Source organism: Medicago sativa, chromosome 3 (genome assembly GCF_051527215.1).
Source record: "Medicago sativa cultivar Bolivia chromosome 3, Bolivia_mono, whole genome shotgun sequence".
NCBI classification, from domain to species: Eukaryota; Viridiplantae; Streptophyta; class Magnoliopsida; order Fabales; family Fabaceae; genus Medicago; species Medicago sativa.
The window spans coordinates 52290302-52312140 of record NC_140751.1 but is presented as its reverse complement, the minus strand read 5'-3'; the positions used below and the strand labels follow the sequence as shown (position 1 = coordinate 52312140).

At 33.8% G+C, this 21839-nt stretch overlaps 3 protein-coding genes and 2 non-coding genes across 7 annotated transcripts; 3 read left to right on the top strand and 2 right to left on the bottom strand.

Annotated features, from left to right (window-relative positions):
- Window positions 1-741: 741 nt before the first annotated feature.
- LOC146938199 (small ubiquitin-related modifier 1-like) lies at window positions 742-3457 on the bottom strand. Its single transcript, XM_085752187.1, has 3 exons — window positions 3308-3457; window positions 1415-1564; window positions 742-1305 (listed from the first exon to the last, which is right to left on the bottom strand). The coding sequence occupies exons 1-3, from the start codon at window positions 3395-3397 to the stop codon at window positions 1240-1242; spliced, it is 306 nt and encodes a 101-aa protein (XP_085608313.1). The 5' UTR covers window positions 3398-3457; the 3' UTR covers window positions 742-1239.
- Window positions 2041-2185, bottom strand: LOC146938200 (small nucleolar RNA snoR135). The gene has a single exon (XR_015033872.1). It is a non-coding gene; the product is annotated as a small nucleolar RNA snoR135 (small nucleolar RNA).
- Window positions 3458-11988: 8531 nt separating the features above from the next.
- On the top strand, window positions 11989-16843 carry LPXK (tetraacyldisaccharide 4'-kinase family protein). Of its 2 annotated transcripts, XM_085752206.1 has the most exons (8): window positions 12011-12369; window positions 13928-14161; window positions 14668-14817; window positions 14989-15198; window positions 15492-15551; window positions 16035-16157; window positions 16312-16392; window positions 16497-16843. In XM_085752206.1, exons 1-8 carry the CDS (start codon window positions 12064-12066, stop codon window positions 16656-16658), a joined length of 1326 nt encoding a protein of 441 aa, XP_085608332.1. In that variant the 5' UTR covers window positions 12011-12063; the 3' UTR covers window positions 16659-16843. The 2 variants fall into 2 exon arrangements, with proteins under 2 accessions (XP_085608333.1, XP_085608332.1); XM_085752207.1 differs by lacking the exon at window positions 16035-16157 and having other exon boundaries at window positions 11989-12369.
- A 1320-nt stretch (window positions 16844-18163) lies between these two features.
- On the top strand, window positions 18164-21839 carry LOC146938196 (GDSL esterase/lipase At5g55050-like). 2 transcript variants are annotated; one of them, XM_085752210.1, is made up of 6 exons: window positions 18164-18438; window positions 19106-19248; window positions 20012-20245; window positions 20537-20783; window positions 20876-21099; window positions 21657-21839. In XM_085752210.1, the coding sequence occupies exons 1-6, from the start codon at window positions 18198-18200 to the stop codon at window positions 21795-21797; spliced, it is 1230 nt and encodes a 409-aa protein (XP_085608336.1). In that variant the 5' UTR covers window positions 18164-18197; the 3' UTR covers window positions 21798-21839. The 2 variants fall into 2 exon arrangements, with proteins under 2 accessions (XP_085608336.1, XP_085608335.1); XM_085752209.1 differs by lacking the exon at window positions 21657-21839 and having other exon boundaries at window positions 20876-21345.
- Window positions 21675-21836, top strand: LOC146938197 (U1 spliceosomal RNA). Its single transcript, XR_015033596.1, has one exon. It is a non-coding gene; the product is annotated as a U1 spliceosomal RNA (small nuclear RNA).

The following is a 21839-nucleotide window of genomic DNA, read 5'->3' as shown; positions in this document are numbered from 1 at the left end:
AAACTGAGCTGATTACTCTAGATTTTCACCGTAACTCATGCCTCTTGATTCATGTGACAAAAACATAAACCAACTCTCTTAATTCCCAGTCTTGTAAATGGCAACCCATTTCCAACGCAATATCGTAATTCACAAATCAATTTCAGAACCAAAAAAACGCATTTCTGAAAGGACGAAAAGCATGTTCGCATTCTTTGCTTACATGAGGATAACACAACACAAAGCCGATTCATAGGAATTTCATCGTTCAGTACCTCACAGTCAGATGAGCAAGTTTTCCATGTCCAATATTCTTCAGAGAAGAACAATGGCCATGTCTCAAACAACACTTCACTTTCGCCAGTTTGTTTCTTAGTTTTAACCGGCTTATGTACAGAGATTTTCTGGCTTAAACAGACAGACAACATGGCCCTTTCCAGTTCAACCGGCCGGTCTGCTATTCATAACATCGGTATTATTATGGATTTAGAGACAAGTAAACTTAGAAACGGAAAAAAAAAAATTAATACCCATCACAACCATGAAGGGATTTCATAGTCAAATATGGTCATAACAATATTAACAAACTGCTATAACCTGCAATCAATCAAAATTAAAAATCATACATTCACATGCACATACATGATTATGATCAAGTTTAATCACATTAAGCCAAGATGACATGAGCAGAACATCCAATAAACCCTTCAGAGTTGAAATATATTCAATAAATGCTTCAGAGCTGAACAAGCTCGAGACAAATGAGTATAAGCTTTCACAGGCATAAATATTATAAAACCACTCATAATCGTATTAACAAAGGAAGCATCGCCTTTACAAAGTCCAGCTGCAGCAGCTGTATGATATACTAGTAGATAATAGAAGATGCATTATATGCATTAGCCTGGCCCTAGGTTAAACTAATTCTATTCACGCACATAAACGATTATTATCTAGTTTAATCCCTTTAAGCCAAAAGGACAGAGCAGAACATTCAATAAATGCTTCAGAGTTGAGATATATCAACCACCACCCATATGGATTTATTGAACAAGCACAAGACAAACGAGTATTACCTTCACTGGTATATTGTAATCCACTCATAACCATATTAACAAAGGAAACATCGCCTTTACAAAGTTCAGCTTCAATGGCTGTATGATACACTAGCAGATAGAAGATGCATAATATGCATTATAGCCTAGCACTAAGTCACAAACTAATTCTATTCATAATATGGCATAAATATCATCGCTTCTTTCAGACAACAGAACCTCCTGTCTGATGAAGCATGGCGTCAATTTCATCCCCATCTTCCATCTCCAACTGAAACAGGACATATTTACATGCAATAAAACATGAATGTTAGACAATTATTATCAAAAAAATATATTTGGTAGAGATAAAGTAGTGAAGAGATGTCATATTCACGAACCTCATCGGGAGTCTGCTCAGCACGGAGACGACGCCCATCAAAGAGAAAAGCAATGGAGTTGAAATCCACAGACTGACGATCACAGTAAGCATTCATAAGTTTTTTCAATTGAGTGTTCCTCTTGATCCTGAAAAACACTTCGTTACCATCCTACAACATCCAAAACAGACCAAGATTAGCATATAATTCCAATGTTTAGTTTCATGTATCCACCAATTTACGACAGTAACCAAGACTAGTTCCATGTAACCAATTTACAACAGTAACCAAGACTGATGATATGAAAACTACTCATATCAAGAATTTAAAGTATAACTTATGTTTTTGATATTTATCTCGATAATAACACTTTCAATGGCCATCAAATCCAACACCAGAGTAAAACTCTTTAGAAAATCCAGTTCACTTTGAAATGTCCAATTTTGAGTATAGAGATATAATTGATCTAAAAGGCAAACCATCAAACAATAGAAACAAAAAAAGCTACAATATAAAATTTAAGGAACCTCTTTGTAAGCCAAACTTATACAGATTGCAGACATGAAGGGATGCACAAAACAGTGAAACATTCCGACATTAAAAAGAAACACATTCATGCATACTTTCTTTTTAGAAAAAATAATTAGAGATGTGGGGAAAATGATTGTTGTGATTTTCAACCATAAAAGATGAAACACAACTGCCCATTCTCTCCAATTGATATTGCAAGGGAACACTTTCGGAAGAATGCATTGATCATAGCACAACACCGATACACACTATCCCTGCTCTCTAATTAAACATCACCTATGTTTTTCTGAATAAACCAATAGTGCCACTATAAAATTTAGATAACCAAAACAGATACAAAGATATAAAACAAGCAAAATCTCAGATTATAGACATGAAATAATGCAACAACAATGAAACGTGCAAACATGAAAAGTGGAACCAAAAGATATCCTAATGAAAACATGAAAAGATATCCTAATGTTTCCATATCACCCAAAAGTGGAACCAAAAGATTTGGCTATCACCCGAATGAACAATAATTCATAGCATGTAAAGCTTAATGAAAACAAAAACCAAAAAATAACCACGAACATAGTTTTTTGAAGTTTCTTACCAAAAGCAATACATATATCCCAACTCATCAACAAGATACCACATAAGCATTCCAGCATTCATTATTAAAAAAGAGTACTAGTGATCCTCTTTTTTCACACATGATTTATTATGTAAAACGAATAATAATCAATTTGAGATTGTTTTCGTCTTTGGTAAAAGAACTTATTTTGCAACTAATAATCGATAGAAATTAATTCCCTCTTTGGTAAAAGATCTTATTTTGCAACTTATATAAGCACTTATAAACAAAGCTAATTTGATAAACATAAAACACAGCAATAGTATAGCCAAATTCATTTTATACTCTATAAGTTGGTTTCATACACTGTCGTGTGGATCATACTGTAACAAGTTGAAACTAAGTTGTTTTTACAAGTTCGTTCAAACATGTCACGAGTGCTTATAGCAGTATATAAACTCAAACAAGTCAATCAAAACAGAGATTATGAACACACAAATAAGGGTTCAGAACAATAAAATTAAATTCCAAATCCTAAAGCATAGTAAAAAATATTAACAAAATTAAAATAATAAAGAAAAAAATCGATCCATGAATCCAAAAAAAAAAAACTTTAATCAAACCTATCAAACGATCAAATCAAAAAAGTGAAAACCCTAATGCTTCAACAAACAATAATAAACAACACAAACAAATATTTTATATATCATAAGCCAAGTAACCGAAGTTAAAAATCACCGATCCACAAAGTCTAAATCAAACGGAAACCCTAAAAATTGAAATTTCAAAAACGAAACCCTAGAAATCGAAGGAAGAAGCAAACGAACCTGACCCTTGACCTTGAGGTTGATGTGAGCACCACCTGCTTCTGGCTTCTTGTCTTCCTCAGTGTTGGGAGCAGCTGCACCTGACGACATCTTCAGAATCTCCGATTATGCAAACGCAAACGCGCTTTTCTGTGGAATCACGGCGACGATGGGTATTTATATGATGAGAAAATCGACGGATCAGATTCTCTTGCTTTTGTTGTTTCTGGGCCGGGTTTGGGCTTAGGCCTGATAAGTTTCTTTTGACTGAAATAATTTATTTTTGAGAGCTTCTTTTTCTAATTATCAGTGCTTTTGACGTGGTTTTTATGCATTATTCGTAAGTTTGTTAATGTAATTTACGAAAAAACAGTTTGAATAATTTATAAATTAACGTAAAAGTTAATTTATTTGTATAAGTTATTTTCCGTGAGCTAAAAAAAACTAATCCAAACAAGCTCTAAAAATACAATTTCTTTTGTCATAACAAAATTTTAGACAATTATGGATTTGAAGAAATCAATGGATAGTTTGTTAAGAATCATATGAAAAATATTTTAAAAAAAAAAAAAAAGAATAGTTTAGCTAAGACCCATAGTTTTACTGTAGTTGGAGTTAGTAGTTCTTGTTTCTTTTTTGTCTCTTTATTTGGTTTTCTAGTTGTTTGTTTGTTGAGAGAACTTTTTTGTAAGTAATCTTGTTTTGAATATATTTGAATAAGTTGATGTCATTGAATTTTCAAAGGTGTTAATGCACTAATGTAAATGTTGCTGAAAAATGTGAAGTTGATTTTAGTTCAATTTTAGTGAAATTAAGTTAAATGTAACACGTTGTTTCAAATTTTTACGAACTTTGAGTTTCACAAAAATTTCATTGAGAAACTTATATATTGGTTGTGAAAGAACCATGTGATACCATTGTTTTTTTTAAATGAAGTATTAGAATTTTCATCGGATGATATTTTTGTTAATCAATGAAAATTTATTATCGATGATTTATTAGAAATTTTATCATCAACCTAAATCCTTAAACGTTGTTCTTTAGAACTCAGCATAAGAAAAAAAAACTCATGTCAAAATTAAAACATGTCGCTCACAACAATCCATATCTATCCAAAAAATCAAACATAAAAAACTAGAAAAAATCTAACATAAAGAAGGTGAAACAAGCATATGAGTTGCATACCTGCGTTCCTCGCCAAATCTTACAAACTTAGAAAACAACAATTTATTAACAAAGGTGTTAATGCACTAATGTAAATGTTGCTGAAAAATGTGAAGTTGATTTTAGTTCAATTTTAGTGAAATTAAGTTAAATGTAACACGTTTCAAATTTTGACGAACTTTGAGTTTCACAAAAATTTCATCGAGAAACTTATATATTGGTTGTGAAAGAACCATGTGATACCATTGTTTTTTTTAAATAAAGTATTAGAATTTTCATCGGATGATATTTTTGTTAATCAATGAAAATTTATTATCGATGATTTATTAGAAATTTTATCATCAACCTAAATCCTTAAACGTTGTTCTTTAGAACTCAGCATAAGAAAAAAAAACTCATGTCAAAATTAAAACATGTCGCTCACAACAATCCATATCTATCCAAAAAATCAAACATAAAAAACTAGAAAAAATCTAACATAAAGAAGGTGAAACAAGCATATGAGTTGCATACCTGCGTTCCTCGCCAAATCTTACAAACTTAGAAAACAACAATTTATTAACAAAGGTGTTAATGCACTAATGTAAATGTTGCTGAAAAATGTGAAGTTGATTTTAGTTCAATTTTAGTGAAATTAAGTTAAATGTAACACGTTTCAAATTTTGACGAACTTTGAGTTTCACAAAAATTTCATCGAGAAACTTATATATTGGTTGTGAAAGAACCATGTGATACCATTGTTTTTTTTAAATAAAGTATTAGAATTTTCATCGGATGATATTTTTGTTAATCAATGAAAATTTATTATCGATGATTTATTAGAAATTTTATCATCAACCTAAATCCTTCAACGTTGTTCTTTAGAACTCAGCATAAGAAGAAAAAAAACTCATGTCAAAATTAAAACATGTCGCTCACAACAATCCATATCTATCCAAAAAATCAAACATAAAAAACTAGAAAAAATCTAACATAAAGAAGGTGAAACAAGCATATGAGTTGCATACCTGCGTTCCTCGCCAAATCTTACAAACTTAGAAAACAACAATTTATTTCCATTCTTCAATTCATCTTGTATAGTCGAATAAGCCACCAACAACACTTCTACATCTTCAACCCTTTCATTTTTTTTCCATAAATTAGGGTGTTGTCTTAAGTTCGAGGGAAAAAAGATGATTGTTTGTCTTTTAAACAGATATATGATTGGTTTGAGAGAAAAAAACTCAGATTTACATGCAACAAAATTTCAAATCTAGCTATCAAAAAAATAAAATCCCAAATTTTAAAAAAAATTGATTGGAGGTGGAGATATAGTTGATACATGTATGAGTTTGCATAGGAGATGTGAGGTCTAGTGAAAGATGGGGTGGGGGGTGAAGAATGGGTTTGGTGGGACGACGGAGGGGTATGTTGAAATGGGTGGGAAATAGGGAGCGAGTAATAATATAAGTTTATGAAGATGATGAAGGAAAACCTAATTTTAATGTTATTTTTATTTTTTATTAAAATTATGACTTGATAAGTGGAAAATACACATGTACAAAAAAAAAAACGAAAAAACAAAACTAATCATACAATCAGTGCATCACATAATTTAACTTACACAGTTAGATGGGATCATAATTAATATCCAAAGAATATTAAAAAGACAAGGTTGGAATCTATTTTTCGTAGTGGGGGTAAACCATATTTCTCTTAAATGGCAGGGGGTAAACATTATTTATCCATTGGTGTGTAGTTATGTTTGAACTTTCCCACAAATTATTCTAATAGTCAAGTTAAAAGGTTTTAAAAAAGTAAACTATTGTGTTCTACTTTAAAAAGGACGACTATTTTCTCTGAAAGTTGGTACAAGACGAAGGCTTAGAGATAAAGGCGGATTAGGGTTTCTGAAGTGGTATCAGGTTTTCAACAACTCTTGTTGCTACGCAAGGGTTCTATTTATTAAACCCCTTGTGTGCTGACCAAGTCAGACGTTATTGGGCTTATGCAAGCCCAATAACCCAATCACTTGATCTGCTAATTAATTAGCTCCACTTACTAAACGCACCCTCAAATAAGTCTCACTTATTTCTCTCGTTCAATTGTCATTTTGTGTGTGATCCTGTATGTTCTTGTAATGTTGACAATACTATTAAATTACATATTTATTACTCCCTCCGGTCCTAATTTATAAGAGAAAGTTGGGTCAACAAAAGTTGATGTATCTGGTTAAAAATTCAATCCAGATACATCAACTTTTGTTGACCCAACTTTCTCTTATAAATAGGACCGGAGGGAGTATTATAAATAGTGAGCGATATCTAGCAACACATCACAACTACCCAAGTGACGAGAATGTCACATGATCTGACAAACCTTTCTGTGATAAATATATTGGTTATAATTACCCTTTTTCCCTTATGTCTATATTGAACACAAGACATGGTATGTCTCCCTTGTCTAGTTTAATATTGGGCCCTTAAACATTTATTCTGTTATGTAGGAATGGCAAATATCATCTAGGACACTTGTGTCCCTCATCATGATTCGTTGAGTACCCATCAAGTGACTTTATAGTCATCCTGTTACGAACAACGTTTGTACATCAACAAAGTATCTGACTCCTACATCTAGGGTACACAATGGTTTCAGGTCAAAGGGTGGAATACACCACTTATCACTATGAGAATGACTTATTACTTTTACATACGCTATGTTATACGTTTGAGACATGTGGCAACCTTATTGTACGTTATGTTATAAACTAGCATGTTGCTCGTGCATCGTACGGGTGGAAAAAGTATCGACATTTGCCTACACGCCGTCCACACCCCACACGACGCATGATCATAAATTAACGTTACATACACTGCAAGCGACGACATGCCACATATTAAACGATGTACACACCACACGGACACGAAGCGTATGACACCAAAACTTAAAAAAAAAAAATTAACTACATATTCTTGTATCAATTCTCATATTTCAAATATGTAATACATCGGTAATAATTCTCTTAGAGTATAGTCATTCATCTGAGTTAAATAAATGTTTGTTTCTGAGAAATATAGTCAATTTCTCGGTTCGTATTCTTAAAAAATTAAAATATTTTGGTCCCGAAATTTTTCTCCAACACGCAGTTTTAGTCTATACCAAGGTAAATTTGTTTACCTGCGAATAAGCTTGTAAGCCCTATAATGATGTTGTACACACTTATTTAAAATATTATAAAAAATTCCTCCACAATAGGCTAGTTTAAAACTTCTTTTGTAGGTCCATTATTTCTTGGAATTAATCTCGAACATTAAGCTTTTAAAAAAAATTCACACATACCTCACTACTGGTTGCAAAAAAAAAAAAATATAGGGACTAAAAAATAAATTCGCCATATTTATAAGACTAAAAACAAAATTCGTATATTTAGAAAGGTAAAAATAAAAATTCAATATATTTACAGGGACTAAATACATAATGTATCTTTATTGAATTTCTAATGACCATTTTCTCTAATTACCAAATTATAATAAAACGAAACAAACACAATAAAAAAAGCAAAAACACATGGGATTTTTCTACAAAAAAATGTGAGACTATTCTCATATTGCAACCATGCAAATTTATTTCCTAAAATGGTAATTTTTGGCATTACATTTTCCCTCATTGGGCAACGGTTAGGAGAATAAAAGTAGTAAAAGCTGCAACATCACTGCCAAAACACATCTAAAGTTGTTTACCAGTTGACCAACGACTATGAACAGAAACCCACACAATCACAAAGACTGGTAACCCACACAGTCACAAAGACTGTAACATTGTCAGGCTGATAAATGCCAAGAAGTGTTAATTTCATGTTGTATTTTATGCACTTTTTGTTACTTGTTTTGCAAGTTATTGAAGGAAAAGCCGAGAAATAAGTGTGAAATGCCTTATTACGCTTTATATATCTTACTCTATCCTTTTATGCAGGAATTTACCCCAAGACACTGAGCAAAGACCAAAAATCATGAAAAAGTGCAATTGGGCAGAAGCTGATCCAGGAGGAAGTGTGTGCTCGCAACTGCGAGCTCATTTACTCGCATCTGCGAGTAAGGGCGGTTTGACCAGATACGCCAATAGCGTATCTCTCTGGAGACCTTTGTATTTTCTCAACTCGCAATTGCGAGTGGAGTAGCTCGCAGATGCGAGCTCAGGCAGAGCAGACCTCTATATATAGCCCACTTGCTATTCTTGGAGATATTATCATATGATCTTAGGAAATATCTTAGATATTCCTTTTCTCTTAGTTTTTCTTAGCTTTTCACTTGTAATATCTTAGAGAGAAAATAGGGTAGATCATATAGAGTGAGAGTGATTTTGGAAGTTGGATTCTTATTCCTTTGTTGAGACATCACAAGGGTAATGAATCTTTCCTTTTCAATCCATCCTTGCAAGGCTTCCATGATGATGTGTAGCTAAATACCCTTTGTTGGGATGAGAGGTACTTGATACTTGTAAACATGTAATCTTTTGATCTTGCAAGTTATGGTTCTAGCAATTTATATTCAATATTGTTGTTATTCTCGTGTTAATGCTTTCAATGAGATTCAAGATGCTTTGGATACGAACTCTTGAATCTAGAGCTAGAGTAGCAATCTATCTTAGGTTATATCATTCTTGACAAGTTTGTTAATCTTTGATAATCACCATAATCAAGAGTTTAATGCTTTCAGATACTTAATCAGGCTGGACACGGTCGATTAAGTTATCTGATCGACTTTGTTATCGTTTAAGGGATTTGGACACGAATGTTTAAACGATACCTTAGAGTTAATTATATCGCTTTGGACACGAAGGATAGTTTAGAATTGATTGTGATAATATTGTTTATAAAGCTAGAATTTGTATGGATCATTAGGTTATGTGTGACGCTTGGTTAAGGAACTCTATTCCTAACAAGTTTCAATCCTTATTAATCTCATCTTTTACTTTTGCAATTTAGTTTAGCTAGTTACATTTCAAACAAACAAGTACTCTTAATACTTGGAATGATAATTGATGTTAAACTGTTCTTGATAACGCACTATTCTCTATGGAGACGATACACAAATACTTATCTTGTTTGATGCAAAACTACATTCGTCAAAATGGCGCCGTTGCCGGGGAATGGTGTTTAGTTATCATAGATAAAACGATTGATTTATTTAAAAAACAATTATTTTATTTAATTTATTTTAATTCTGAAATTTTGTCTTTTAGTGTGCCACGTGGCATGAAATGATTGGACCACGTGACACTCCGTTAATTATTTTTTTTTAAAGGTTAACAGAGGGACCAATACCAATTTTTTTATAAAGTGCAGGGACTAAAGCCAAACAAAAAAAAGTGTAAGGACTAATAGCAAAAAATGATGAAAGTGCAAGGACTAAAGACATATTTAAACCTTTATCTCACGATCAAACTCTAATTGACCAGAGCTTTGACTCTGAAACCGAATGATTAAAAAAAAAATAGCAAACTTTTTTTTATCTTTCTTTCTTTTGACTTCTTTTTCTCTCCTTTCACATCATTTCCTTTTACTTTTTTCAATAAAGAAGGTGTAATATATGCTTTTAAAAGTGTAAAATATACTCTTTTTAATACAAAAATTATTTACTTTTATTTAGAGGGGTGCCCCTAATATGGTCCCTATTTTTAAGGGTGCACCCATGGTCCCCTCAAAATGACTTTCAATTACAAGTTATACAAACAAAAATTGTTTCATGGTCCCACATAACAAAAAACTATTTTTTAAAAATAAACATGAGTAATTATTTTTACACCCTTTAGTTGAAGCCTAAAATCCCCAAATGGATAAATTTGTCTCCTCTCTTTCTCTCTTCAAGACCGCAGGATTGTTGCTGGAGTGGGATAACACTATGCTGTTAATAAATCCAGGGAACATGATGTTAATGCTTTTGAAATAAATCCTACAATGGTGGAAATTAAAGGAATACTGGTGTAGAGGTTCAAACTTTGAGCCTCCTGCAAACTGAATAAATAAAACACTCCAAGTGTCCATGAAACTGGTGTATGACCTGATTAGGTAGTTGTGATAGTCTAGAACCAGACAATTCCATACGGGTGCAATAGTGGTGGTTAAGAAATTGATGAACTAGTAATTTGATGCTGAAGGTGATTGAATCACGAATTCGGACGAGAGGAGAAATTGCTCTGAGAATCGCGTGTGTATATGAAGGAGTAATAATTATGGAGCAATTAACAGAGAGAGATAAGGAGGAAAATAAATGGGTTTCTACTAAGATTTAAGGTTTTATGAAGGTGAAGGAGAGATAAAAGAAGAAGAGGAAGAAGAAGAAGAACTACGGTCTTGAAGAAAGAGAAAGAGAGGAGGAAAATGCTTCTCACATGGGAATTTTTGACTTATACTGAAGGGCGTAAAAGTAGTTACTCGTGTTCACTTTAAAATAATAATTTTTTGTTATGTGGGACCATGAAACAATTTTTTGTTTGTGTGACCTGCAATTAAAGGTCATTTTGAAGTAGACATGGCAACGGGGCGGGGCGGGGCGGGGGCGGGTTTTAATACCCCCGGCCCCGGCCCCGGCCCCGGCCCCGTTTCACACTACCCAGCCCCGCCCCCGCCCCCAGACCCGACGGGGATAGAATATTTACCCCCAGACCTGCCCCCAACGGGGACGGGTTTCCCAGCCCCGCCCCCACCCCCACCCGCGAACAGTGAAGAAAAAAAATGCAGACCCTCTTCTCTCTTTCTTGTTCCTCCACTTGTATATTCATCTCTCTTCATTTCTTCAGTACATAAATTATATGCTTGTTTTGATTAGGATTAGAGGAGAGGGAGAAGAGAAAGAAGTAAACCAGGGTTTGAAAAAAAAATTCACAAAACAAAATGGCGGTGACAACTCACTCTCTAACCGCTACAGAAAAGAAATCATTTAATTGAAAACCACACAACAAGAAATTTGCAGATATGCGGACAACCGCTATGAGGCATTATATCAAACAGGTTTCGTGTTTGTTCAACGTAACCATGTTTAGCGTAGTTGGTGAGTATGGAAGTCCAATGAACAACACAGGAGTGGATGTTTCCGGATGGGAAAGAGTGGAAGCGACGGTGCCGGAAGACAGCGAACGGATTGAAGAGGAAATGGAAGAGTGAAACTGTGGCGGCTGAAGAGTGAAGAGGAAAAGGAAATTAGGTTTTCAGTTTTTTTTTTCTCTTTATATACCCCCTTCTTCTAATTTAAGGGTAGTAAGGTAAATACTCATATACGGGTGCGGGGCGGGGGCGGGTGCGGGGCGGGTGTGAGTATCCCCCGTCCCCGTCCCCGCCCCCGCATTTAGCCTACGGGTTTTCCCCGGACCCGGACCCGGACCCAGTTAATTCGGCTTTTCCCCGTTAAAATTCGGGTGCGGGGGCGGGGGACCCGACGGGTCCGGGTTCTTTTGCCATGTCTATTTTGAAGGGACCATGGGTGCATCCTTAAAAATAGGGACCATATTAGGGGCACCCTATTTAGAGAAACAAAAAATATATTTTTTTTCCCCTTAACTCATTAATGTTTTTTAACAAAGTACCAAACAAACATACCACAAAGTACAATGAGCAGCTCTATGTACTAATCCGATCAATGGAGAGATTGAGAAGAGTGGTAAACGAAATAGCGTACACCAACAATCCCACTAAACTCTCACCACTTCACATCTCTCTTCTCCCTTTTCTTTCAATCTCTTCTTCTTTCTACAAACTCGCTCTCTCACTTCGTCACTCTCTTTACAAACGCAACAGTTTCTTCCATTTTCAAATCCACCGTTTACCACTTCCTGTTATCAGTGTTGGAAATTTGACTTGGGGTGGTAATGGCAAAACACCAATGGTTGAGTTCATCGCTCGCTACTTTTCTCGTTCCGGAATTTCACCTCTTCTTCTTTCTAGGGTAATTCTTTTACTGATTTTGTTTTTACTGACGTTGCAACACATTATTGGATGGATGCATCTAGTTTATTTTCTTTTTAATTATATGAAATTGAAAATGAAATAATTAATGTAAGATGGAAAATTTACATGTGAAATGTTTAATTTAATTGTTCCAATGATTTGGATTGGTTTATTTAAGCTTATCTACTATCAATACCACTTATAGCTTATATCCATTAGTTTTCCAAGATAACTTATTAAAACAACTTATAGTTTATAGTATAAGAAAACAGTTTGACTCTGTTTTATCTCTTAGCATGTAAATAGCTTATGATAAATATTTGTATATGACAAACGCTTATGTAAGATGTTTATCCAAACAGAGCCTAGAAGCATATTTGTTTTCCTGAGACGGAAATTTCGATTTTAGGAGAGAAACTGAAAAATCCAGTACTTCATAGCAGAGAATTCAATGAGTGAATGAGGTGAATGTGTTGTAGTGGAAAATGAGTGCTTAATTGAAGAAACTATGTTTAGTGTAATAAACTAGAACTAGATTCATTTTGCAAATGGCAATGTGTCTTTCTTTGAACTTCAAAGCCAGCTAAATACCAGATGATCAGAAAAGTATTATCAAGAAAACTAATGGATATAAGCTACCTAGGTTACACTTCACTACCCCTCCCACATGATCAGAAAAGTATTATCAAGAGCTTAATAATGTAAAATGATAACATCTGAAGCTCTTAACATACTTGAAATATGTTAACATAAGGTGAGAAGTAATACTCAAAGTCAAAATGTTATTAAGATGTTGTGGTAAATGCTGTAAAATTCCTTTATTTGTGAGTCTTGGTCAGAAGGAGTATAGGTCCTTTCCATTTTTCAAAAGAAATGGAGAGATCCATTACTATGGTTTCGGGATGTATAAAATATATAAAGAAATGTTTCCAAAAGAGTACGGACCCTCTCCATTTTTCAAAAGAAAATGTGAGCTCCATTACTAAAAATTTGGGTATATAAACGTTTTTATGTATTTTGTATAATTGGACTTTTATATAACTGTTTCTTTATACACTAAAATCATAATAATGGAGATGTCCATTTCTTTTAAGAAATGGAGAGAATCTCTTGCTCAATCAAAAGGTACCAAACTTACTGTTAAGATATGCGTGTACTCTTTTTTGTTTTATTGCAGTTTTCTGGGATAGGGTTATACAAAAATGCTAATACTTAAGGGGGGAAAATCTGAAATGAATTGCTTGCTAAGTGATAAGTAGTTCTTTGGCTTGAATATATTGTTAGTTGTTATTACAAGTGTATAAATGATCACTTAGTATGATTATTGTCTAACAAGTGAATGCTATAAAGGCTAACTAGTCCATGTCACCTATAGCATATGACCCTTGGTTATGGTTCATTTTCTTGATTTTGAATGCCCCAAGCCCCCAAGTTATTGAAGATATTGACCCTCCATGTCAAATTCTAACTGAAGTACTCAAATCCTGTTCATTTAATAACGTTTTACCCAGTAAGTTGCTTACTTAGATTGACTAATTTCTATATTTCTTTGACAGGGTTATGGTGGTGGTGATGAAGTTAACATGCTTCAGAGGCATTTACTTGGAACACCAACTAAGTTTGGTGTTGGCGCAAATCGAGCTGCTGTTGCAAGTAGTTTGATCCAAAAATATGGCTACATTGATATTCGCAACAGTTCATTGTATGAGAAGCAAAACCATGATCAGAAGGCCCAGAATTCTCTTGACTCAGAAAAAATTGGAGTTGTAGTTCTTGATGATGCAATGCAGGTAACAAACTCTCCCACGCACTATCCTTATTTGTTTTCCCATGTATTAATATACTGTTTCACGATTTACTTCTTAGTTACTGTTAGAACAACAACCTCAGTTTAAGAGACAGCAGATATGATTGTGCCTACATTTCCGACTGCAGAACAACTGCAGTATCTTTCTTTTATCACTGAGATTTTAATAGTACGATCCAATTCACAACATTACCCCTGAATTGGAGCACGGGGGATTCACCCCCCACCCCAATTGCAGCCCAGCAATCGAGCGGCATGCCCACTTTATGTTTTCATTAGTAAACTATGAACGATATCCAATAGTTACGACCCTGGAAAACAAATAGTGCCTACAATTTAGATATTGTCATTGGTCAGTTAGTTATGTTCATCATCATTTTGTTAGAGCTACTACCGGTGACTTAAGTGCATGGAATCTAGTTTTTTTTTTTTTAAAATATTCTTTGACATGGCATGTGCTCTAAATCAAACCATTCATATGCAAGGTAGCATTGGAGTTTATGGCGAGATTTGGATATTGTGATGATCAACGGATTAACTCTTTGGGGTAACGGTAAACTAATGCCACTTGGACCTTTAAGAGAGCCTTTGACTGCACTCAGACGAGCAGATGTAGTTGTAATCCATCATGCAGACTTGGTATGTTAATATGGTATTCATTGTTCTGCTTTAAAGAAAACAATTTGTAATTTTTTTTGTGGCAAGTTTTTCTTCATCAGTCAGCATTTACTTATATATAGGTGGCGTGCCTGTATGCAAATTTATAGAACATAACATCATTCTGAAAATTGTGCTTTTGGAGATTCTCAGGTTTCTAATCATGTTCTTGAAGATATTATGTCTATGGTCCACGAAATTAAAAAGTCTGTTCCTATTTTCTTCACAAAAATGGACCCAACTTACTTATTTGAGGTGGGAAGCATGAATTCTAAAATACCGTTGACGGCTCTTCACGAAGCTGCTATTTTATGTGTATCTGCTATTGGTTCTGCAGATCCTTTTGTGAAGCGGATTCAAGAGGTATTCCTTCCTAATCATCTCCCGCCAACTAAATAGATTATATATTTTTATAATCATTGGAGAATATTCTAAATACAAACACATTAAAGGACTATTTAATTTTCACATGTTAAATACTATCTACCATTTTGTTTTAAATCATGAAATTCTTTGAATGGGAAGGATTCTGATAGAATTAAAATTATTTGATTCTAATATATGTTAAGCCTAGTGATAATGTTGTGAATGTTTTAAGTGGATTTTCCCTTTCTTTTCCTCTTACTCTCTTTCTATGTATCATCTCTAAAGTGCAGATGGGAGCTCTTTATGTTGATCGAATAGATTTCAGTGATCATCACATATTCCATTCAAGGGTACATTTTTATCTTTCCTGAACTAAATAATTTGTTGACCGATTACACACCATGTTGTTTCAAGTAAACTTTTAAATCTGTCATTCATTCTCTTTGACACTGATTTTTTTAAAGCCAAAATTTGATTCCAATGGCATCGTGATGGAAACTAATATCCCAACTATGTTGGCGCCTCAGAAACAAACAATTATTTGCAGCAAACCAAAATAATTATTAAAAAAAATACTGCCTCCGGTCCTTATTATAAGAAGAAAAAGCGAAAAACATCAAAACCAATGCAATAATTAATAAGTGTAACTTTTTGAATATTTTTACAAATACAGCCTCATAAAAAAATTGTGAAGCATTAAATACACCCACTAATATTAAAAAGACAAAAATTAAATAAGGGGTATAAAAGTTTTTTAAACAATAACTACACCTTAAAAGTTGTGATATTTTCTTATAAATATGACCAAATTTTTTTTTTCAACATTTTCTTAGATAGAGGACCCTGGAGGGAGTAACAAAAAAGACGGGGGACATAAAACCAGACCCTCCATAAATACATTACTTAAACTGATAAAGTTGAGCATAGTGTCCTGCTGGGCTGTTAAAAAAACAGTGGTATGTGAGTAAAATCATGAAGATCATATTGAATGCTGTGCTGCCATTATATCTGTGCCTGCTTTCATTTATTTGTGTATTTATTCATTTTGAATATGTGGTTTAGTTTTACATTGACTAAACTGATACTATAATATATATTCAATTAATCCAGGACATTAGTATGATCAGAGCCAGACTTAAAGAACTAGAGAGGAAGTTTGGTTTCAAACCCTTTGTTGTAATAACTGAAAAGGTAATTAGACTTGCTTGCACATTTGTATTGTTGTTTATATACGAAATTATCGATATATATGTATCTCTATTTTTAACACCTTAATTTATCTTTCCACTTTGCAGGATTATGATAGGGACCCTGAGATTCTTAAGCAACTTTATCCATTTAAAACTTTTGTTCTGTGTTCTACACTGAAGATTTTGCCCTATAGAGGAAACAATGAAGATAGCTTTAAGAAATTTCTAAAGGACCATTTGAAATTAGAATTTTCTGCAGCAGATTAATCCTAATTTATTGTAAGCTCTCCCTTCCAATCATGCGGCTAACACACTAAATATTGTTTGCTAAGCCCTCTGTTTTGCAATTATGTTCCTGGTTATTGTTATATTGTTGATGACATTTTTTCCTGAATTACACAAGATGCATTACAAAATTAAGAAAAGGGGATCCATACCCAATAATTCTCACACTTAAACGGGTTATCACACTGCATTTTATCTATGTTCAATAATGTTTGAATTGACGATGAGTTTGTCATAATGATGGTGTACTATTGTGATTTCAGTAAAACTACATTTCGTATCTTCGATAAAAACGCGCCACCGTAATTACTTAAAAATTAATGTTACTGTGTTGCAGTTATTTTGTCAAATTAACTGTGAATCAAGCATACATCAAGTAGCTCTAAGTGAAACTCCTTGTCATATGGATTTTATATATTCCGGAACAAACCCATTTTAAAATATGTTTTTTTACATAAAATCAACTCAACTTTTTTATACTCCACTCACTGTAACAATACAAATTCAATCAATTTAATTTCCCTATCTGTGCAACATACACAAATATATCCTGCTTTACTTGAATGAATGACAGACACGTAGCAAAAGAAATAAATAATCAACAAGAAATATCTTTTCCCTTTTAAATGCACTTGCCAAATGGGTTGGTATATGTGACTATTAGTTGGTTTGGTTCTCAAAGTTTACACCTATACACCGTTTGCCACATAATAATTACAAAGCTTGTGTGTTCAAATTGCTTTACACCACCGTTAGCCTCTCTATTCATTCAATTAAACCAAAAATGTACAATGCACTTCAACATAATTATGTGTCTACTTGACTACATTGATCAGCATGATCAGAACTTACCTTACCTTACCGACTCACAACCTATGTAGCACCGATACTTTATTTTAAAGGCGTGTTTGAGTGTTCGACACTCACACTTACGATTACAAACCATCTTTTTTATTTACTTAAATTATTATTAGTGCCTAAGAGTTATTGAATCATGTGTCTACTTTCCGTTAACTTGACTGCATTGATCAACATGGTCAGAACTTACCTTACTGAATCACAAACTATGTAGCATCGATACTTTATATTGAAGGTTTGTCTTTATATTGAAGGCGTGTTCGAGTGTTCGACACTCACTTACGATAAGAAACCATTATTTTTATTTACTTAAATTATTATCGGTATCTATGAGTCATTGAATCATTGTTGAATCAGTGTATTTTATGGCTTACACACATGTCTCTCAACCGCTTTCTCTATTGACAGTGACAATCTACATACATAGCATCACAATAAATCATAGTGGGTTGATAATAATATCTAGAGAGTACCCTTGGCTCCACTATCTTTAACTACTTAGCAAGCAAAATTCTTTTCCCACCTATCGTTTTACATAAATTCAGTATCTGTATCATTAAATCTCTAACCGACTCTTTTCAACCACTACTACACACTACAAAGACAAAAAAAAAAACACAAATCAAATCATAGTATACTCATTACAAAACAGACAACATAGGTATGATGAGATTGAGAACTTCCTTTCTCTTTATCTCTTTCTTCATCTTAAGTTTAGGATTCTTAGAAGCTCAAAAGGTTCCTGCTGTTTATGTGTTTGGTGACTCACTTGTTGATGTTGGAAACAATGATTACTTGAATGGTACCTTTGCAAAAGCTATTTTACCTTACTATGGTATTGATTTTCCAACTAAGAAACCTGCTGGGAGGTTTTGCAATGGCAAGAATGCTGCTGATTTGATTGGTAACTCTTTCTTTAATTTCTTTATTAGCACTTTTCTTATTCAACACACAGCTTAATTAATTGCTTAAAGCATAAACACTTATCATATAAGTGTTCATGTATAAATCAGTTCATTAACACGAACTGTTTTCATAAACTATCTTGGATAATTTATCGATATAAGTCGAAACTACTTACGGATATGTCATAAGTTGTTTTCATATTTTCTCGCATTTTTGTTTGTTGCTACTGAATGTTAAGTTAGGAAGCTAGGGAAACTGAACCAGTCGTTAGAATTGGATAAAATTTACTGTTTTATCAAATATCTTTCTTGGACAATTTTTTTAGCAACACTTTTGACATATATACCTTATTTTCTGCAATGTTTTTCTCATGGAAGAAAACTATGTTTATTGGATGATTTGATTCCCACAAAGCATGAAAGAGAGACATCACAATTGGAATCTGACATATATATGTTCTCATTCGTGCACTAACTTTAGAAAAGTTCATTTTTGTAAAACATATACTTTATGTTATGTGAGAAAGAAAAAGGTAGGAAAAAAAAGATTGAGTGACACTTTAGAAAAGATTGTGCAGTGCATTTCAAGGACCAGAAGTTAATATTAATAATGATAATATAAGTGATATTTTCCTAATTTTTGCATTAAATCAATGATTGTTACAGCTGAAAAAGTAGGCCTTGCAACTTCACCACCATACCTCTCTCTAGCATCTTCTAAGGTAAAAAACAAGAATGTATCCTTCTTGAGTGGTGTTAACTTTGCCTCTGGTGGTGCTGGAATATTTAAAGGCACAGATCCAAATTATGTAAGTGCAGTTCTTATTCTTTCTTTTCTTTTCTTTCACCAACTTTGCTTTTGTGTTTGTACGATAAACATGGGGTCCAAAATGCAATTTTGTGGTCTATTTCAACATGGCCAAAAAGGGAACCACTTGTGTGACATTGTGGTGGGAATGTCACATGACATTGCCCAACCACAATATGACATGTGGTTTTTTCATCTTGAAATAAAATAAAAAAGTCTTGTGAAAGAGAAAGAAGAAACCAAAAAAACTATGTGTCACATTGTGGTTGGACAATGTCATCTGACATTCCCACCACAATGTCACACAAGTGGTTCCCGCCAAAAAGTGAGGCATTGGACTGAGCAGCCTGACCCGCCGCAGTTCAATGGACCAAATTGAAAAAACAACCCATATCGGCCTAGACTGAGTCATGTCCGAACTTTTAACAAAGATATTATTTTAATTTTCCAAATAAAATATACAATGGTTGCGTCCAGATTGACCCAGAGAGTTAAAATGACCCAATTATATCTGGGCTACGAAACATACCGGCCAATCGAACTAGCTCATTTAACTGGACCAAAATTGACGGCTCTACTTGCGGACAATGAAGTAGGGCTAAATATGTGAGCTCCACTTGAGACAAAAATGAAAGTTCTTGACAGAAAAAAGATACAATCATACAAAGCAAAAAGACCCAAATGTAGTAATAGTTGTTATCCCTTAAAGTCAAAGTGATTAAAGAATGGAAAAATTTCTCCCAACTGGTGACATTTTTTTGTAGATACGATCAATACATTTAACAAAGCAAGTGGACTACTATTCACAAATGTATGAAGAATCGACAAAGCAAATAGGAGTATCAACACTTCAGAAACACCTCTCAGAATCCATCTTCTTTGTTGTGATTGGCAACAATGATATCTTTGATTACTTCAATTCGAAGGATCTTCAAAAGAAAAACACCCCACAACAGTTTGTCGAATCCATGGCTTCTTCATTAAAAGTGCAACTACAGGTAAACACAATGGTTGTATATTGTAAGTTAACATTTACTATAACGATGTATAAAAGCGTGGTTCTAAATTGTGTTTGCGGTCATGATTTCAATAACACTACAAACCTTGATATTGCGGCAAAATGAAAGCAAATGCAACCGTAATTGAGCTGCAATGTTGTGGCCGAAATCTCTAAAATCTTTATATTGTGGCCGCATATTTAGAACTATGCTCAAGACTATATGCTTAGAAGCGTCAAAACTTATGTTATGTGCATGCATTTTTATTTGGTATGGTAACTTTTTTCACAGAGATTATACAAAAACGGTGCAAGGAGATTCGAGATTGCTGGTGTGGCTGCAATCGGATGTTGTCCTACATTGAGGCTTAAGAACAAAACAGAATGCTTCTCAGAAGCCAATTTATTGTCAGTTAAATATAATGAAAACCTTCACTCCATGTTAAAGAAATGGCAATTGGAGAGCAAGAACTTAAGTTACTCATACTTTGATACTTATGCTGCTATCCAAGACCTCATTCAGAATCCAACTTCTCATGGTATTATCAAATTCTCATGTATCTCTTTATAACATTAAATAAGTTTATTGGTCTAAGTGATTTTGCAACTTATTTTTTTCTATTTTTTGCAGGATTTGTAGATGTGAAAGCTGCATGTTGTGGAATTGGTGAACTGAATGCTGAACTTCCATGTTTACCAAGTGCAAACATTTGTACCAATAGACAAGACCATATCTTTTGGGATTCAGTCCATCCTACTGAGGCAGTAACTCGCATAATTGTCGATAGACTTTATAATGGACCATCACAATACACATCTCCTGTTAGTATGAAAGAGCTACTTCATGTATCAATTGCTAAATCACCTAGTCCCTTTACATTTTTCATTTTATTGAGTTTGTTGGTTACTTGTTATCAAACACAAACAAATTAGAAGAAAGATAAGAATTACCAAGAGAAAAGTGTGGCACAACATGTATGTTAATTAACAGAAATATAGAATCAGATGATTGTAAATGAATATATGATCATTTATTCATTTTCATCATCTTTTTCCATCAATTTCTTAATATGAAGCTTTATGAGTATTGCAGTTACTCTATATCTCTCTTATGAATATGATTTGGAGCCATGACACCCTCTAATCAGTAACATAAACAATGGTTGAAAAATAAATAAAGGATCAAATGTTGCATGTGTTTGATAAATTAGTGATAAATTAGTCAAACCAGTGAAGAATTGATTGTAAAGTGGAGCAATGTTTACCAAGACAAAGATTCATAATGTGATGTTGAGGCCATTATAATACTGTTAGCAAGAACGTTTACAGAACAATTTTAGTATAGCTTTGCATTAGTCCCACATCGTTGAGTTTTGAATGAATAATTTGCAGTATGAGATATAAAAATAAAGTTTGTGGCACTGAAAAACATACTTACCTGGATGGGGTCAATGGGTGATCAAGAAGGCCCATGGCCTAGGCAAGCGACCTCCATTGCACTTAGGAGGGGTGCTAGCCTAAGGTCTACCCAAGTGGTGGAGCCTACATCATAATTTGTTGCAAGTGGGGGCTTACGTTCGCGCAGCCCCTCCTAA

What these genes read in the sequence shown, in the direction of transcription:
- LOC146938199 (XM_085752187.1), bottom strand. Translation starts at nt 3,397, where the DNA reads ATGTCGTCAGGTGCAGCTGCTCCCAACACTGAGGAAGACAAGAAGCCA. An exon ending in ACCTCAAGGTCAAGGGTCAG is followed by an intron (nt 1,565 to 3,307) that starts GTTCGTTTGCTT and finishes TGGATGTTGTAG; the next exon opens with GATGGTAACGAAGTGTTTTT. An exon ending in CTGAGCAGACTCCCGATGAG is followed by an intron (nt 1,306 to 1,414) that starts GTTCGTGAATAT and finishes GTCCTGTTTCAG; the next exon opens with TTGGAGATGGAAGATGGGGA.
- LPXK (XM_085752206.1), top strand. Translation starts at nt 12,064, where the DNA reads ATGGAGAGATTGAGAAGAGTGGTAAACGAAATAGCGTACACCAACAAT. An exon ending in GGGCTGTTAAAAAAACAGTG is followed by an intron (nt 16,158 to 16,311) that starts GTATGTGAGTAA and finishes CAATTAATCCAG; the next exon opens with GACATTAGTATGATCAGAGC. An exon ending in TTGTTGTAATAACTGAAAAG is followed by an intron (nt 16,393 to 16,496) that starts GTAATTAGACTT and finishes TCCACTTTGCAG; the next exon opens with GATTATGATAGGGACCCTGA.
- LOC146938196 (XM_085752210.1), top strand. Translation starts at nt 18,198, where the DNA reads ATGATGAGATTGAGAACTTCCTTTCTCTTTATCTCTTTCTTCATCTTA. An exon ending in AAGGCACAGATCCAAATTAT is followed by an intron (nt 19,249 to 20,011) that starts GTAAGTGCAGTT and finishes ATTTTTTTGTAG; the next exon opens with ATACGATCAATACATTTAAC. An exon ending in AGCTACTTCATGTATCAATT is followed by an intron (nt 21,100 to 21,656) that starts GCTAAATCACCT and finishes ATAAAAATAAAG; the next exon opens with TTTGTGGCACTGAAAAACAT.